Below are 19,024 nucleotides of genomic sequence, written 5' to 3'. Positions count from 1 at the left end.
CCTCTTCTCCCTGCTCAGATGCTGTAGGATTCCTGAGGCAGGCAGCATGTCTGGGCTCTGGGCAGCCACACAGGTGCTTTGTCAGCTCCTGGGCCTTTTTATTTTAAATACTGTGCACCCTGACGCTGCTGAAGCATTTCTGGGGTCATTCTCCAGAAAATCCTCCAAGTGTTCAGGAGCTGCAAGGACAGGCTGGTCCAGAAGGAGAGGTGCCAGTCTGGTGGCAGGAACAGTCCCTCAGTGCTTGAGGACCCTGTGCCAGTGACCAGATTCAGCCAAGGTGGCCAGACAAGTCCATGGAGATGAGGCAGGACCAGTGTGGAGCTGGGACATTGTGTCCTTGGGTCAGCCAGGGAAGATGACCTGGCACAGGCATGGCTGCAACAAAGCACAGGCAGGGATGGAGAGTGAGAGCCCCAGCATCACTGAGCTCCCAGGAGCCCGGGCCTGGGCCTGAGCTGAAGCTTCTCCCAGGTTATTCTGTGAAACAGTTTCAGGAAGGATCAATATTTCAAGTGCTCTGTGTTACCAGAGGGCTAACCCTGAGTGCAAGCAGCTCAAGGCCCAGGGTGACAGGGGGTCTGGATCAAATTCATTGAATTGAATTGAATTGAAGGTGAAATCTCCCTTTGAGGCTGAACCTCCAACCTCAAAGATCCCTGATTGCTGGGACCAAGGGGTGGAAGTACCCAGAGTGGGAGCTGTGGGCACATTAAACTCTTGCCAGTTGGGTTTCTCAGCTGTGTAACTCAGCTAAGTTTCATCTTGAGATGTAAAACCCTTTCAGAGAGAGACACAAAGCCAGATGAAATTTGAAATACAACTTTGTGGGTGATGCATCTCAACCAATGCTTCTCCTGAAGACAGAAACTTGTGTCCTCAAAGGGGGGTGATGATGAAGAGATGATATGGTAACACCATGGACTGACTCAATGTTCACAAACTGCTCCTTTTGTGATGGCAAGGGATTGGAGGGGCTTGGGGAGAGCTCCTGCATGGTTTTGACATTTTCTCAATAGGTGAAAAATGGCAGGAGGGAAACTGGGGACTTTTCAAAGAACAGGCCAGTATGAATTAAAAATGCAGAACTTGTGGTTCTCTCTGCTAATCCAAATAAAGGGCTTTTATATGGCAGAAGTTTTGTTTTGTGTTACTGTGGTTAAAATGCAGAGATTGCATATCCAGTTAGAATTATTTATCTGATGTTCCTCAGAACTGCTTGTATGGGGAAATTTACTAATTAAATAGGAATTAAATTTACTAATAGGAAATTTACTAATTAAATAGTAATTGTTTTAATTGTTATTCTGTTTTGTTTTGTCCTTAAAACCTCATATCTTGGAATTTTTGTTTTGTCCTTAAAGCCTCATATCTTGGAATCTTCTGTGAACCCAGTCATTTCTGTTGCCCTTACCTGCACTTCCCTTTGTTGTCCTGTGTGTTCAAGGTCTGTTTGTGGCCTAAAATGATGGAAATACCATAATTTAGTTTTAGGGGGACCTTCATTGGTGCATCTAGTCTAACACTTCCTAGTACACTGTGTGAGCTCAGTGTCTCCTCCTTCCAGACCCAGATCATGTACAAGTGGATTGAACCCAAGATCTGCAGAGAGGATCTCCCTGATGCATTGACCCTGCCTCCTTCTGGAGAGAGGCAGGACTGTCCACCCTGCAATCCTGGCTTTTACAACAATGCCTCATCTTCCTGTACTCCCTGCCCACCAGGCACATTTTCGGATGGGACACAGGGTAGGAGTCTGCAAAAAAATTCTGTGTGTCTCCAAAAGCAGCCATCTGCTTGTATGTGACTTAGTGACACATCATCATAAGCCAGTGTTCATTTTGTGTTAAATAATATTGGAGAGCAGCATGTGGATATCTGCTGTCTCTTCTGAGTCCTTTCTTATCAGGGATTGCTGCTCTAAGTTCACCTGCTGTGTTCTGGATGCATTTCTTGGCTGTTATAGACATTCTGAGAGTTATTTTAAGGGATTCTGAGAGGGGAATCAGAACTTTTCCAGTCAGCAATTCCTCCTCAACCATTCTCCTATCCACGCCAAATTCTTTCCTGCGAAAACCTCATTTTAAGCCCAGTCAGATGAATACCCTGCCAACATTGTCTAGCCTAAACTCTGGCTAGAGTTGATTCTGAGATGCATTGGCCCAATGGTCCCCTACAGCATTTTGTGGGAGCTCTTGTTCGTAAAACTATCAGCTGAATCTACTAAAAATGTGACTTAGGGCACCAGTTGCAGATTACTTAACACAACACTATGATCTACAGTTTACAAAATGCTGGTCTCACTTCCACTCTCCTGCTCCTGATAAATCTTTGACTGTTTAACTACAAAGAAATGAATTATTTTCTTTGCTTATTGCTTGCACCAGAGAGTAAAAAAGCAGTATCTATGTTCTTCAAAGCACTGTTTGACATATGCCTTGGCTGTGTTATATCCTTTTCTGCCCTCTCACCTTTAGAATGCAAAGCCTGCCCTGCTGGGACTGAACCAGCTCTTGGGTTTGAATACAAGTGGTGGAACATCCTGCCAGGAAACATGAAGACGTCTTGCTTTAATGTTGGCAACTCAAAGTGTGATGGAATGAATGGTGAGCCAAACTCCCTGTGTTGTGTGCCTGTCTCCTGCATGGATCCCTGCTGTCATGGAGCACCCATCAAAATGAGTTTGCTCTTGGCTGCATGACTCACAGCACAGTTTCCTTCCTTTCCTTTAGTTGCACCAGGCTTGAAATTTCCTGTGGGAAGCAATGTCACAGTATCACAAAGGAATAAAAAATCTCTTGTATACCAGAGGAGGGCAGGAGATGCAGCCTATGTGAAGTTCCCTCAGCAAAGATGCTCAGATGCGTTCTTGTCCCCATTATAAAAAAAATTTTTTGTCTTCTCCCTAGTTTATCTCATTTTCTGTTTTGTGATAACTATGCCCATCGAGGTCACACATAATTCTTTTGGAAAACTTAATTACAGTCTGTAATTTTATTTCTTTAGTGCTCAGAGCTTTCTCTCTGCACATATGCTAAAATTGCAGCAGAGAGCAGTCACAGCTCACTGGTGAAAATGATCCTTTTTGGGACTTCTTCAGCCTTCTCTGACAGATTTTCCTCAGTCTGACCCACCCTGTCAGACTGATGCAACTCAAGCTTTGAATTATGCTTGTTGAGCAGAGGGCAACTGAAATATGTGCTTAACATTTAACACACAGGTTCACTGATTCATCTGTTTTAAGGCTGAAAGGTATCGGATGGATTATCCCCCTTGAGCTGCACAGCACAGATCAGGGAATATCAATTGCTCTGCTGATTTGAAAGGTACAAATTGCCTGTAAAATCAGCAGTTCATACAATTGCTAAAATTCTTCATTCAAATCATCATGATATTGTTCTGTAGTTTATATTAGGCATCTTTAAAATACACTGAAATACTGAATTGTTTAAAAATTATGGTAGCATAGATTTCTTTTGCCACCCATTTATTGATTATTTTTTTCTTTTTCTGTCCTGTGAAGGTTGGGAGGTGGCTGGTGATCACATCCAGAGTGGGGCAGGAGGCTCTGACAATGACTATCTTATCTTGAACCTGCACATCCCAGGATTTAAGTAAGGAATGGGATATTTTTTCATCTACTTCTCAGTAATTTCTGTCTCTTATACATCTTTCACATTATCCCAGGGATGATCTGAGTCTTTCTTTCTGAAGTGGAATAATGTAATGAATAAGAGACAAGAGGAATCTTGAATTTTATTCCCATGTCCCCAGTTTGTCCATCGAGGCAGGCAAACATGTGAGACCTTGGTTTTTAGCAGTATTTTCTTGAGACTAAGATGCAGACAGTTGGCTGTCTGGAAACTGAGAAAAGATATTGCTATCCCTCTGTTTCTAAATTATTCCATAGTATCCAGCTAAACCTGCCGCGGGGTGGATAGTGTAACCTGCCCTAAAAGTATTTTAGTGAAACCCAAATTACTTTGCCCTGTGGCTCCAGGAATCCTCCACAGTCTGTGCTTCCCTTGGAGCCAGTGGGGAGATGCAGGCACTGCAGGACAATGGGAATCCCCTCCATGCCTGAACCCTCAGACAGGCTGAAATACCTGCTAGAGGTGCTTGTGTCTCTGTCAAAAGTGAGCTTAGATTCCTAGCTCAGACCAGGTGCTGAATGCTGAGACCAGTAAGGTGTGGAAGATGAACCTCACCCTCCCTCTGCTGTTTTCCAGCTGAGGTAGATGCAATTACATTGGTGTAAATCACTTGAAGTATGTAATGTGTTTTAATAATAAGGTTCCCTACCAATATGGTCAAATCTGGGCATTCATTATAAGGAGGGAAGTGTACAATAAAGAATTTAGACACTTAAAAAATGACCCTGCTGCAGCCTGTACTCAGTGCAGAGGCTCCCACCATTGTGCAAGGCCAGGTTTTCTGTGACAGGACTTCACTGTACAAAAAGGAATTTGAAGGATTGTCTGCTGCCTGTCTGGAGAGCACAGTATAAATATTTTGTTCCTTCTCTGTTAAACAGACCTCCAACATCAGTGACAGGAGCAACTGGGTCAGAACTCGGACGGATTACTTTTATTTTTGAGACCATCTGTTCAGCAGATTGTGTGCTGTACTTTATGGCAGTAAGTGAGACCTCTTTCTCCATGACTGGGGACTGAGCCTGGTGGTCCACAAGTCACTTTAATGCCTCTGCATGGGTGTGATTAGTTGCACTTGGTTTATTATAATTAAGCATGGCATTAGTTTGGTATCTGCAGTGCCCTTGCAGGAAGGGTTTAATGAATGACCTAGTGAAATTCCTCCAGCACATGAGTTCTGAACCATTCCTGGCTGTGTGCTTATTCTAAAAGTAATCATTAGGCACTAAGGAGCCAGTTTTTCCCCTGTTAAACTGACTGATGAAATTATCAATGTCTCTTGTGCTGCTGAGTTTGCATCTAGTAACAGAGTGCCAAGTCAAGATCTGGGACAGGGGGATGGGAAGAAGACAGTATGGAAATTTAGACTTGATCCTGTTGATGACCTGGAGGATCAGCAGAGCAGCAGACAGATGTTTGTTTGAATGTCCATTAGCTGAGGAAGGCAAATGGATCTGCAATGGCTCCCTTACCCCTTCCACTGAAAGGGGAAGCCAGTTCTTTTTGGTATTTAATAGCTCTTTAAAATAACCTACTTTTGATTTAAAGAAAATTGAGTGGAAATTAGGCAGCAATTTAGAACCGTCTGAAACTTTGTCAGTTGTGCAAAACAAAATAAGCAAGTTTGCTTTATTAAATGTTAAATGATGCAATTGTGGAGTCCTTTTTATATGCTAATCTCTAGATCATAAAACATTGGTGCTTAGTGTAGTATGACCACACTTTTTGTTCTTTTTTTTTTTTTTTAATTATGCCCATTTTGTAGGATGTTAATAGAAAAAATACCAATGTGGTGGAATCATGGGAAAGAAGTAAAGAAAGACAGTCCTACACTCACATCATCTCCAAAAATGCTTCCTTCACATTCACCTGGGCCTTTCAGAGGATAAATGAGGGCCAAGATGTAAGTACTTCTTTATGTGTGGGGCTTTACAACACAGCATTCTTTGGATGCTGTCTGCCAGAGCTCTAGCTCTCTGTTGAAGCTCACAGATTTCCCATAAGGGATGAGTGGCTCTCACCACAAAGCAGCCCCTGGGAGGCAGCTGTGCATAAACAATCCATGAGGAAGGACAGAGCCATGGATAAGCTGATCCCTGAATTGGTGCAGAGATGTGGGTGGTGTCCCAGTGCCATGTTGTGATGACACCGGGGTGTTTCCTTGGCTCTCGTTCCAGAGCAGGCAGTTCATCAATGACATGGCCAAGATCTACTCCATCACGGTGACCAACGCAGTGGATGGAGTGGCCTCTTCTTGCCGGGCCTGTGCCCTGGGCTCCGAGCAGTCCGGCTCGTCCTGCGTGCCCTGCCCGCCAGGACACTTCATCGAGAAGGAGAGCAGCCAGTGCAAGGAGTGTCCGGCCAACACCTTCCTGTCCATCCACCAGGTGTACGGCAAGGAGGCCTGCATCCCATGTGGGCCTGGCAGCAAGAGCACCAAGGTACCGAACCTCAGTGTTTCTGGGACATGGGCAGACAGGATTTGTTGGGCTGGAAGCTCTCAGAGGGCTGCTTCTAGTGCTTTCCTATAGGCATGTGCCTTGTGAGCTCTGGGGTATGGCTATAACCAATAAGCCCACCAAAGATGTCACTAGTCTAATTTCCTTTTGTAAATATTCAGATAAAAGCGACAACATCAGCTCAAAAAAAGGGTTCATTTCAAGATGCTGTACTGTGGACAGTGTATAAACAGCACAAGTCTCTACATTACTTCCACCAAAACCATCCCAATGCCTGCTCTGTTAAACTCAGGGACTTCCTCAGCTGGATGATGTTTCTGGGCCTTTAGAAACCTGTAACAAGTTCCTCTTACATGAAACTGTAAGCACAAGTAAGCATTTATCATGCACAGGCAGTGAAAGAATGGCTCCAGTTTGTTTGTATTCTGCCTGTCTTCTGCTGCATTCATATCCTGCCCTTGTTCTTGAGCTGTTTCTTGTGTTTCCTTTACAAAATGCAAGTGTAACCAAGGTTGTGTTTTGGTCTGTTTACAGGGCTTTATGCTGGAACATTGGGATCCTAAAAGCACCCAGAACAAAACAAAGCAAGAGATTGTATTCTCTTGGCTAATGCAGCAGTCAACAATAAAACCAGGCTTAGGAACATTTTAGTCCTGATACGTGATTGCAAGGGACTGAAACGGGAATGGGAATTATCCCAAGGGAAAGATCAGTTACGGGAATAGGACAGAGTTTCCCTTCATCCTTTACAAGGAAAGCAGTCCTGTCTGTGCCTGTGCTTTAACTCAGGTGAATGGTTTACTGCTGTTCTGTAACTGCTCTTTAATGGCTGCCTCTGCCTTGCAGGACCACTCTGCCTGCTTCAGTGATTGCCTGGTGTCCTATGTCAAGGATAACCAGAGCCTGAATTACAATTTTAGCAACCTCAGCCAGGTAGGCTCATTGATGAGTGGACCTAGCTTCACTTCCCGAGGGACCAAGTTCTTCCACTTCTTTAACATCAGCCTGTGTGGGAATGAGGTGAGCTTGGCTGGGCTTGAGGGTTGGGAGGATGAACCAATTTGTTGCATGTGTTGATGCTCTGGGGTAACACTGAGACAGGACAAAGACTCCCTGTCAGCTGAGTTGTCACTTCCCTTTGGATCTTGCTTTGCAGTGCAAGAGGACTTTTGAGCAGCCAAGTGATTTTCCAGAGCAGAGATACTGCATTATAGGCCATTAATAAAGCTCAGAAGAAAATTCCTGTCACATCCCTGCTTTTTCTTTCTTGTGCCTTTAAGTCACTTGCATCACGACCCTGACCTTTGTGTGCTGCCATCCAGGAGCTGAAATGAAGAGTTTGAGTCTTTCAGCTGGCAACTTCTTTCCATCTGTATCCCTCATTGCTTCACTGGAGATGTTGTATGCAGAGCCCCTGGTCACTCTGCTGTCTGCCAGTGGCCAAGATGCCCAGTGCTGACTTTGCAGCCTTGGAGAGTGGCAGAAAAATGTGTTTAGTCTGTGAGTTAAACAGGCTCTGTCTGGAGCTTGGACTGAACCAAAGCATGCTGTCATGCACATAAATTGACTTTCAGAGCACTACCAGTGTTGTGCATTGTCCCATGAAAGCCAACATGTGTAGTCAACAATAATGCTCAGCCCTGTCAAGTTCTGAAGTCTTTTTGCCATGTATCAAAGGATTTGCATGAGTTAAGACAAATGAGCATACTTTTAGGCTTCTATGTGTGTTTAGCTACCACCTGGATTAGAGCTGCTGACAGCTAGATCCACAAACATACAGATATGCTCACTCCTCTGTGGATCTGGTCTTTACTTTCCCAAACTACTACAATGGTACTACAGTACAACCAAGCATATGATTAGGTGGTGAGTGCTTGACATTTCGCTAGGGAAACTGAGTCTGGTAATTTGTCTTTTATTGCTGTTGCTCTGATTCTAGCACTGATCTTGACATACAATATTAAAGCAGTCTTGAAGGTTCTATATCTGTTTAGGGATTTCATGTATTTGTGCTTTAAAAATATTTTATCTGGATTAAATCCCAAATAAAGAGGTATTCTACAGTATATTATTTAAAGGCAAGGGAAATAGGGTTTTCCTTTGCAAGCCATTTTACTATGCTCTGCAAGTAAACACTGTGCTGTCAAGATAAACAAAGAAGAGTGCTCCACAGTACAGATTTCTGATAAGGCACCTGCCAGAGGTGACATTGTATTTCTGAGTCTGTACAAGGCTTTAATGGGAGCTTTGACAATGGCACAATTTGTTGTGGCTTGTCCCTCTTATGATAGACACATAGAGAAATCAACTTGTTGTAAACTAAAGTAATGAATCTCATCCAGTTTGCAATCACCAAGTTTGCAATCTCCCTCTTCCCAAACTTTTGCACATCTTATCAACAACCAACAGCTTCTCTCTTTTTTCCTGATTGTCCACAGGGGAAGAAGATGGCAATTTGCACTGACAATATCACAGATGTTACTCTGAAGGACATGGTTGCAGAATCAGAAGATTTTTCCAATTTTGTGGGAGCTTTTGTCTGTCAGTCCACCATCATCCCGTCAGACAGCAAGGGCTTCCGAACAGCCCTGGCTCTGCAGTCCAACAGCCTTGCTGACAGGTTCTTAGGTACATTGTCTTCTCCTTGTTGTTGTTGTACTTTCATGTATTCAGGGCTGCAGAGTAAATCCTTGGCTCAGCAGCTGCATTACTTTGATGGAAGGGTGAAGGGGCAGCCCAAGATCAGTTCCTGAGCTGTGAAGCAGCTCTGCACAGATGCCTTTGTGTTTTGCTGATGTTTCAGCTGAGCTGATGGCTGGAGGAGAAAAGTAAGGGCTGTGCACATTTTTAGTTTTCTGTTTCTGTGTTATTCACTCTTCCTTGTGCTTGGTCTGGTGGGTCTCACGGTGCCTAGCATTTCAGCACATAAATCTGGAGAGTGTAATTAAAAAGCACTGGTTTGATTTATGTTCTGTACCCACCTCACTCAGGGCAAGACCAATGACTGTGGTAGTCACATTAGTGCAAGTGTTTCTGCCTGTGCCAAGATCCCACTTGGGCAATTGTAGAAGAAACTGATGTGGGGACATAATTAGGTAAGGAGTCAGGAGGCTTAGGGCAGCACGTGGCTGTGCACATCATTAAGTTTTGCATTGGTCTAGAATCTGAGGCCAGATGAGACAATGAAGTCATTTGGTCTGCTCACCTATCCATTACAGGCACTGAGTGTTTGTACTTTCTCCCTGGCACCCAGCCCAGAAACTTGTGTTTGACAAAAGCACGTCTCTGGGAGAGCATTCAACCTGGACTTTTTAAGACTGCCAGAAATAACAACTTTGCCACAATTCACTGGTATTTTTTCCCACTGATCAAACACTATCTGTTTTTAAAGCAGGCTTGTCTCCTATTTGAATTTCCCTGATTTTAGTTTTCAGTTCTTGCTTTTTATTAGTCTTTCTCCAGATCACACCAATGTTTTTCTTCTTGAAGAACTATTTTGGAATCGTCACACTCTTCTGATAAATTAAGTAGAACAAGTTCTTTTCATTGTCTTGCTATCATGTATTTATTTTGAGCACCTAAATAACTTTTGAGGCTCTTTCTACATCTTCTGTAACATTTTATATTTTTTTTAAAGTATAGAACGGAATAGGATTCCAGTATTTAATTTGCTATAATGGCAATAAAAATCATTTTTGTATTTGGAATCCCTGCATCCCTCTTTCTTCAAACTTAAGGGATTTAATGATGGCTTCTTGGATCTGATGTCAAAGTTACAGTTTCCAAGGGAAAAAATCTCTCTTTCTTAAGACTGGCCTTGAATTATTGCTGCACTTGTATTATTATTATATATACATACATATATATATATATCTTATATTGAAATTTTTTGGGACCATCTTACTAAGTAAACCAAGCAACCAAGTTACTCTGTATTTTATTTTTAATTAACTTAATCTTTGTCTCATCTACATGCTTTACCAGTACAGATTATATAGTTACTTGCAGATCCCTGATGTTAATCTTGCATTTTCACACTCCAATTTTGATACCTAGAGAAGCCTGGAGACATTCCCACGTTTGATGACAATTTCCCATGGCCAGATAATTTTATAATGACTTAGCTAAATAGTTTTTAATGCAGAGTGTGCACTTAATTGATAGTACACTGCTAACTTTTTAATTAGAACCTCATGTGGTAATTAGTGAAATACTTGCTAAATTTACATACATTTCTTTAGCAACCAAGTTCATCAGCACTCAAGGAATGAGATCAGATTTGTTCAACAAAAAAGGTTCTCCATAAATTCTTGTTGAATTTCTGTCATTGTGCATCTGTCCATGAACTGAAACCCATCTTCCATTACCATTATTTTGTCTCATGTGACAAACACTTTGTAATTCGGGTCACCATATCATCTCTCTGTGAGTCTTTTGGCAATTCACTGTCATCAAATGCTCTGTTAAAGGTCACTCTTAGGTATGGGTTTCTAATTCACAAACATTCATGCCAGTAAATGCCAATATTGTCTCCTGCCACTAGAGGAATGAGGGCAGTCATTGTCTTGAAAAACAAGGAGATAGTGCTGACTTTTTCCTAATACAAAGAAAAGATGCCAAGCTCTTCTGGTGCCTTTTTAAAATCTGTTGCTAAATTTTAAAATGGTTGAAGTTTGCCTTTCTTAACATAACAAGGATGTGAACCTGCTGAAGTGAGTCCAGAGGAGGCCAAAACATGGTCAAGGGTTGATCACCCCTCCTGGGTGACAGGCTGAGAGAACTGGGATTGTTCAGCCTGGAGAGGAGAAGGCTTCAAGGAGCTTTTAGAGCATCTTCCAGTACCTAAAGGGTCTGCAGGAGAGCTAGAGAGGGTTTTTTTTTGACAGAACAAGGGGGAATGCCTTCAAATTTAAAGAGAGTAGGTTTAAATTAGATATTAGGAAGAAATTCTTCCCTGTGAGGGTAGTGAGACAATGGCACAGGTTGCTCAGAGAAGTTGTGGCGGCCCCATTCCTGGAACTGTTCAAAGAGAGGTTGAATGGAGATTAGAGCAGCCTGGTCTAGTGAAAGGTGTCCCTGCCCATGGCAGGGAGTTTGGAACAAGATGATCTTTATGGTTGCTTCCAACCCAAACCATTCTATGAGTCTGTGATTCTGTGAACTGTTTCAAGAACAAGTGGAAATCTTCTTTTCTTCAGTCTTTTCACCAGTTTCTGACCACCACCACTTCTTGTTCTGTCAATTTTTAACTCCCTAGGAGGAGGCAGCCCACTTTGTACAACTCCCTCTTCTGAAATGTTACAGTGGAGCACCAATATTTTCTGTCTTATTTGGTCAATGGGGTTGGAAGGATCTCTAAGAACTTTGATTTACTTGCATTTTCCTCCTTTTCAGCTTTTGCCCAAAATCCATGTTGTTCATACACCAGTCTGACATTTGTTCCAAAATGTGCCATCAAGGCTTGCCTATGATTCCATAATCCTTCTGAGTCTTGTTATTTCATCTCTCAAAGTACTGCAAATTGCCCAGGTCACTACATGGTTTTGATGTGTGAGGGTTATACACTCAAGGCATATGCTCTGAGTGGTTCCATCAGATATCTTCAGTAGCCTTTTGCCAGCTTAAATTATTTTATGTTTCTTCAATATCCAGTGATTGCTTTAAATTAATATAAGAGAGTAATAAATATTTACATGGGTGTTTTAGTAATTTTTAAATTTTTGCTATGTCTACATGAGGAAATCAGACTGTATGAGGAACATACATATCTGCAAAGTTCAGTTACAAAAAGGTGTGTGTAATGTACAGCAATGCCATTAAATGCTACTAAGCAAGATTTACACCTTTCAGACTGAGAAAATATTACACATAGACCCCTCAAAAATCCATTAATATTTACTTCTTTTTTTTACATTTCTCATGCTTTAGGAGCTACTGTTGAAACAGTGCTGGAAAATATCAGCATCAAGGCAGATATGTTTCCTCCCTCTCCAAGCAAAACACTGGATGTTCATTTCTTTTACAAGTAGGTAAAAAAATGCTGCTTATTGCTATGTCAGATGACTTAATTTGTTTAGAGGAAAGTAAAACTGTGAGGGGATATCTATAATCCACCTTTAATCTTTGCCACTTTAATCAGTATCTACCTGATATTGATTGACAGGTTGAAGATCATCTAATGAAATCAGCAAACAGTCTTTACTCAAATCTGAATTAGGTTTGATCCATAGGAAGTGATCCCAGAGCTTTGATTCATCCAGATGCCACTTTCAGTGTTCTGTTACCTTCTGTATTTTCTCATATATGTCTTAAAAATATCCACTTCTGGTTGCATATTTTCCTTCACTTTCATTTGTGTTTACTTTGATGCTACAAAAAAGGATTAATCAACATTAAAAGTAATTGTTTCAACATGCACAGTTACTTGTATGCTTTTCCCATTCTTCACTCTTCTCCATAAAAAGAATGCCTCAGTTTGGGTAGGAAGTAGCTCAAAGATCAGCTCAATTCAGATGTTTACATGCTGGTCTTCATGTCAGCTGTGTTTCTAAGCTGGGACTTAATTGAATATAGGATTTTGGATTTTAGCACTTTATGCTAATATTAATACTTAAATTATGTATGTGATTCTGCATTCTGAGACCCTACTTTGAGCAAATCATAAACTTGGCTTACAGTGTCTGTCATGCTGGAGAAAGATTTTTTTTTTTTTTTAATCTCCTTTGCTCTGTGCTATTTCAGGACAGTTTGGTTCTTAGATTGCTAGGCTGGGAGTGAAACTATCCAGCAGAGTAACACACCAACCACAGCACCTGTGATTCTCCTTTTCAGTCTTCCTATTCTGTTTTGTGGGAAAGTTCACTCCTGGATGCAGCAGATTCCAAACTAGCTAGAAAACCAGAGCAATTCCCTGAGTAGCATCTCAGAGCACTTTGAGATTCAGATGAATTGGTGAGACCTACCCTGATTCTGTAGGTTTTTTTTTTGGTTTTTTTTTGTTTTTTTCACCTGGCAAAGTCAAAACATTGTTGTAAAGGGTATTTTGTTAGTATTGCAGCTGCATGAGTGTTTATTTACAGACCTATGAAACAGTAATATCCATTTAATGCAGTGGAAATATGTTGCTTTTCTCCTCTTCTTTGACATTAGGTCTTCAACAGTGACAACCTCCTGTGAAAATGGCCGTGCAACTGTTGTGACAATGAGATGCAACCCCAACAAGCCAGACCAAGGAGAGCTTTCTGTGCCCAGGTATTTCAGTCTTTGTGTCTTACTAGGACCAAAAAGCCTTTGCTCCTCAGGTAATCTTTGCAATAGCAATATAATAGCAATGAGGAGTATTTTCTCCCTCATCAGTCACTTGTTTTTCCTAGGTGTCCATCAACTTCCAGACCAACTGATCTGTGTTTAGGCTCTGTGTCAGATTGTTCTGAGCTTAAATGCAAAAGAAAATGAAGTGATGTTTACTTGTCTTCACTTCTCCTTTATTTCAGTTTCTTATTTTAATATTTAGCCTTCTGATTAAACTGCCTAGTTGAGGCTTTGAGAGGTAGTTTTTCTTCTTTGGTCTACAGCAATGGTTAGTGAAAATTGTTTTTTTGGAAAAAGCTAACTTATTCTAGGAACTTTGAAATCTGCTATTGCAATGCTTATGTGAGCTCTGATTGTCTATTTTATGTTTGGGATAGATTTATTTATGTGTTTCACTGCTATATCCTGGCTGCCTTGTACCAGTTGTGTTTAATTTACCTGACTTTTTTACTCTTCAGTCTGATTTGGGGGACTTTAAAAAGTTTCTGTCTTCCAAAATCCTGTTTATGCCTGCATAAACATAACTTAAGGCATAAACATGATTGAAAAATTGCAGAGAAAAAAGCAAAATACTCAATTCTATTACTCTTTAGCAACACACTGTGATTTTTCAGAAGCTTCCTTCAACTCTGAGAACCCTCCTGGTTATCAAGGCCCATTCTAGTCTGTCTGGATGTTACTACAAATCTGCTGATAGCTCTCACTCGTCTTCCTTCCTAAAAGCTGAGTCGTCTTCCCAAAAGAGACCAGTGTGAGAAGTGTGGGATCCTTTGATCCCTGTCCCTTTCATGACACAGTAACTGTTCTTGCCTGAAGGCAGAGTCTCCTTTATGGTGATGGATGAAAAGATTGATATTTGAACACCTTTGGAGATGCTTTCCCCAGTTTCTGAGGGACCTGTCCTGCTACAAATTATGCTGGGCAGTAAGCCACTATCAGCTTCTGCATGAAAATTCTTCAGTTGTTCTTCCAGTGCCACAGGATAAACATGATGTGAACTGTGATAAAGCAGCAGTAGTGAGGGAGGAACAACCCACCTGGCTTTTGAAAGTGTGAGCATGGGCAAAAATGGCACACAGCTGACATATGTACCTTATCTCAGTTCATGTAGACTTCTCCTTTCCTTTCCCCCTTTGATTAGCTCAGCAGTCAGCTGTTTTCACATGGTGAGGTATCAGAAATATGTCAAATAATGTAACCCCTTGATCCTTCAGGGTTGGTGTTTAGTATCACATGAATCTACAATATAAGATGAAAGCAGTTGAGGAGAAATGTCTGTCAGTGCTATTGCCATGTAGGTTTGAAAAATGCTCCATAATTCACAGAGGAATATACCTGTTGTCAGGTATTCAAATCTGGATAAGCCAGAATGGGCTTTTAGGGTTGGGGATTTTTCAGTGCTTCAGATCAGGATATCAGGATATCTAGAACAACACAATTTTAAATCAATTTTTTTTCTGCATGAATATATTTCATATTTACATGACCAAACTTATTGCATGGCCTTTGGCCATTGCTGCTGTTAGACCTGATGTGATTGTCAGTAACAAAATCTATGTGACTGTCCTGCCACTGCCAGTACAACTTCTGCAGCCTGAATGCAAAATAGGCTATTAGTATCTCTTGGAGTAAGAGAAGCTGTTATCTCTTCATTAACTGGTGAACATCCTTCTAGTAATTAACCCTGACAGGCCAAGTCCATTCCATATGGACTAAATCACCCAGACATCATTAGAACAATGGCAGGAACCAGATAGCAGCATTCAGGTGGAACAGCCACCCTGCGCAGGAGAACAGTGATGGAGGAGTGTGCTGGGCTAGCTGGGCTGGTGAAAAGCTGGTGTAGTGACACTCCTCTCTCCCTCTCCCTCTCCCTCTCCCTCTCCCTCTCCCTTTCCCTTTAGATCTTTGACAGCTCAACACCTGTTTTCACTTGAGAAAGCATTTTACAAACTGGGAAAAAAATCTTCCCCCAGAGTCTCCCATCTGCTAACTTGATGAATGTTTACCCATTTCTCATATTTCCCATTCCCAATCTTCAGCAGCAGAATGTGGATGAGGATGAACACCCCAGAGTGTTTCTTTCATAACTGATAACTGAGCTCTGCTCTCCTTGCAGCTCCTGCCCTGCAGGCACCTGTGATGGGTGCACTTTCTACTTCCTATGGGAAAGTGCAGAAGCTTGTCCTCTCTGCACAGAGCAGGACTACCATGAGATTGAGGGAGCCTGCAAAAAAGGATTTCAGGTACAGGGCCCGTGTCTCGAAGTCAGATGGGCTCATTTGGGTGCAACTTGGACTCTTGTTGAGATTTGGTGTGCAAATTGATATGTAAGAGGGTTGGAAGATCTCAGCCCAGGCTCTGAGCTGGCTGGGATGCAAGCTGAGGGAGGAGCTGTGTTGACACTCAGGAATGATTTGTCAGTGGCAGGTTCCTGCCAGAGAGCTGGTTTGTGCTGACCAGCTGTGTGAGCAAAGATGTGAACTTTCAATGCCTTCAGACATTCAGGACAGTTATTTCTGAAGCATGGAGTGCCCAAAAGACTTAAGTTGTTTCATAGCCATAAACATCAGGCGCAGGCTGGGAAAGGTTTCCAAATGTCAGTTCATAAATTCATCCTACGTGTTTGCAATGTTTTTGCTGCTGCATTCTCTAGTCATATATTAGAAAGTCCTTCCACATGTTCAAACTGTGCTGTTGATCAACAGATCCTGTGCAGGCACCAGCCCATATTGTGTCACATGGAGACCTGTACAGGGGAAGAAATCCTTTGCCATGCCTGAATCTGCAGGCACAAGCAAGGGGAGGACTGATTAGACAATATAACTGAAAACCTAAAGTCTGAAAATCTGAAGGATGTGTTTTGGTTTGCTTTCCTTTACCTTTCTACCTCAGAACAGCTTGTTTTCTATAAGTTTAAACAGTTCTCTCTTTTCCTACAAGCAGCTCACCACTTTTTGGTGTTTTCTGTTTGAAAGGAAACCTTATATGTATGGAATGAGCCAAAGCATTGCATTAAAGGAGTTCCCTTGCCAGAAAAAAGGACCAGCCCCTGTGAAACAGTGGATTTTTGGCTTAAAGTTGGAGCTGGTGTTGGTGCTTTCACAGCTGTTCTGCTCATAGCCTTGACTTGCTACTTTTGGAAGAAGAACCAGAAGTAAGTATTGCAAATTGTGTTCTATATAAAAATTAGCTAAAAGCTTGATGGAGTGACTTTTCCTGCATCTGACTTCATGACACTCTTGATGAGCAGTGCTTTGTAGGATCAATCCATTCATACACCAAGTTGACGTTTCTTATGTCAATGGTGGCAATAAAAAATTTTGGTGAGGAAAGTACGGAACATCCACAGTAATTTGAAATGGTGTAATTTCCCAATAAGAACTGTCTTTTTAACCCTTGAGAGTTTTAGCTTAACTTGAGTTTCTGAAGCAACATGGCCTTTTCAAGTTATGAAGACCAAAAGGGTATCTTTAGTCTAATTAGGCCCTTTCAGTTTGGTAAAAAATTAGGTTCTTGACCATATTACTTAGTTCTATTTTGGTTGTTGCCCAACTACCACTTCTTCAGGAAGCCCTCCTGCAGGAAGCCCTCTTGACCTCCCCTTGGTCTTCTGGGAAAACATGGTTCTTTTATAAGGATAAAGGACTAATTGGAGAGCAAGAGCTCAGTGTATTGTTAATACTATTTTGGTTATATATTTTTAATGATTGAAAAGTATCTAATTTCCACTACCTCAGAAATAACTATGTGGAGGACTGCAGACAATCTAAATTACAAAACCCCTGAGTATGGGACATACTATGAAAAAATCTATTCATGTGTGGCTTTATATCTTCAGGCTGGAGTATAAATATTCCAAATTAGTGATGACAACGAACTCAAAAGAGTGTGAACTGCCAGCTGCTGACAGCTGTGCTATAATGGAAGGAGAAGATAATGAAGAAGAAATTGTATATTCAAATAAGCAGTCACTGCTGGGGAAGCTCAAATCCTTGGCAACAAAGGTGAGTAGTAATTACCAATATTAATACTACTAATAATTATTACCTTTATTTATTACTGGATGTGATGAGCCTTTGATGCTAATTTCACAGCAGTGCAGCCTCCCACGCACGCCTCATCCAGTCCATGGTGATCTGCTGAAATCCACAGTCTGGATAAAATTAAGAAATTTTGTGGGGTTTTGGGTAAATGCTCCTTCCTGCGCAGAGAGGTGTCAGTAGCATTTTTTGTTGCGTGGATGACACCAGGAAAAAACAGTTAATGTCAGAGTGAACCTTTTTTGTCTGGAATCCTCCCAGGCACATCCATTGCTGAGGCAAACACAGCTATTAGAGATATAGAAAATTAACACTGGCAACATGGGCACAAACCAGCTGCTTGCAGCTCACCTGGGCTGGCTTCATGGCTGCCTTGAGAATCATAATTTTGAGTAGGATTAAGTTGAAGTATCAGCTTCATCCTGTTGCCCAGCACAGCAGCCTCCTCCATTTCAGTGGGAAGCAACACCAAAAAAGCATTTTTTTCTACAGTGGATGTGATGTGGATTGTTGCATGTCTGAATTGACAGCACCAAAGTCTTTGGTGTCCTTTGAACATTTCTTGATAGGAGCCACAGAGAGCCGTCATGGTAGATCCCAAAAGCTCCTTGGTCTTTGTTCTAAATGCTCTGAAATCTGTGCTATGGGAAGGGTAGTGTTGTCTTTAAGGAATTCAAGTGGGGGCATCTGTTATGATCAGGATAAAGGCAAATGACATTTTCCCTTTCAAACAGTTTTGTTGAAGTCAGCTTCTTAGAAAGTCTTCTAAAAGCTTATAATAAAAAATATTTTTCTTGTATACCTTTTGTTTTTTTCTTTCTGTGAGTGAATGTAGTATAATTAAACTTGTGTAGTGTCTTTCTTTTCCATTATTATTATCTTCTCTTCATTCTTTTACTTTTTTTATTTGACTGGTGTCCTCTTGCCATGCTACCTGCTCCTCAGATATCCCTCCTAGAAGTTACCATTGCACAGATAATGTGCAAAATTTTCCCTTGACCCCAGCCTGACTATTTGTCCTGCAAAATCAATATTGTTCCTTGTGGAAAGGGGCATAAATTCAATATTAATTCTTAATTCAATATTGAGAATATTGAAGATGTAAATAAAATTAAATCACATAAAATTTTCTGGTGATGTTGCAAAAATAGAATTAAGCTTTAGTACTTCAGTATTCAGACAACTTGAATGCCTACTTGTATTTTTTTAATGTTCTTATATCCACTGTAGCAGTCCTCCTGAGTGTTCTCTCCATTTTCAACTAGCTTGTCAGATATTTCTAAGCTTGTTCCTTTTTTTACTGCTAGATAACAATAGCTGGTAAATTCGACTCTCAGTACCTCATTAGCTTACTCAGCTCTGTGTCCTGTACCCCTGCAGATAACTCAGATTTAATTTATATTTATCGAAAACAGATGTTATAGGCATTGCTTTTCATTTATGCAAAAGATGAAGAAATTCATGTCCTGTTACATATGCATGTCAAATACAGAAAAATATGTGGAGGAAAATAGGGAAGGAAAAGGAGAAACATAAAATGAGAGAGAAAGAAAATCTG

General features: G+C 41.3%; 1 protein-coding gene across 1 annotated transcript in view; it reads left to right on the top strand.

The window, feature by feature from the left end:
* ELAPOR2 (endosome-lysosome associated apoptosis and autophagy regulator family member 2) overlaps positions 1-19,024 on the top strand; it is a 94,844-nt gene that overhangs the window by 72,501 nt on the left and 3,319 nt on the right. The window contains exons 9-21 of the mRNA XM_021531029.3: positions 1,568-1,748; positions 2,478-2,606; positions 3,524-3,614; positions 4,535-4,637; positions 5,419-5,556; positions 5,831-6,094; positions 6,959-7,132; positions 8,551-8,740; positions 12,041-12,137; positions 13,262-13,363; positions 15,543-15,669; positions 16,402-16,580; positions 17,265-17,430. Of these exons, the coding sequence (XP_021386704.1) occupies positions 1,568-1,748; positions 2,478-2,606; positions 3,524-3,614; positions 4,535-4,637; positions 5,419-5,556; positions 5,831-6,094; positions 6,959-7,132; positions 8,551-8,740; positions 12,041-12,137; positions 13,262-13,363; positions 15,543-15,669; positions 16,402-16,580; positions 17,265-17,430 (1,941 nt within the window). The remainder of the gene's footprint in view (positions 1-1,567; positions 1,749-2,477; positions 2,607-3,523; positions 3,615-4,534; positions 4,638-5,418; positions 5,557-5,830; positions 6,095-6,958; positions 7,133-8,550; positions 8,741-12,040; positions 12,138-13,261; positions 13,364-15,542; positions 15,670-16,401; positions 16,581-17,264; positions 17,431-19,024) is intronic.

Source organism: Lonchura striata, chromosome 5, assembly GCF_046129695.1.
Source record: "Lonchura striata isolate bLonStr1 chromosome 5, bLonStr1.mat, whole genome shotgun sequence".
NCBI lineage: Eukaryota > Metazoa > Chordata > Aves > Passeriformes > Estrildidae > Lonchura > Lonchura striata.
The sequence above is the reverse complement of the archived record's forward strand: the minus strand, read 5'-3'. Positions and strand labels throughout refer to the sequence as shown.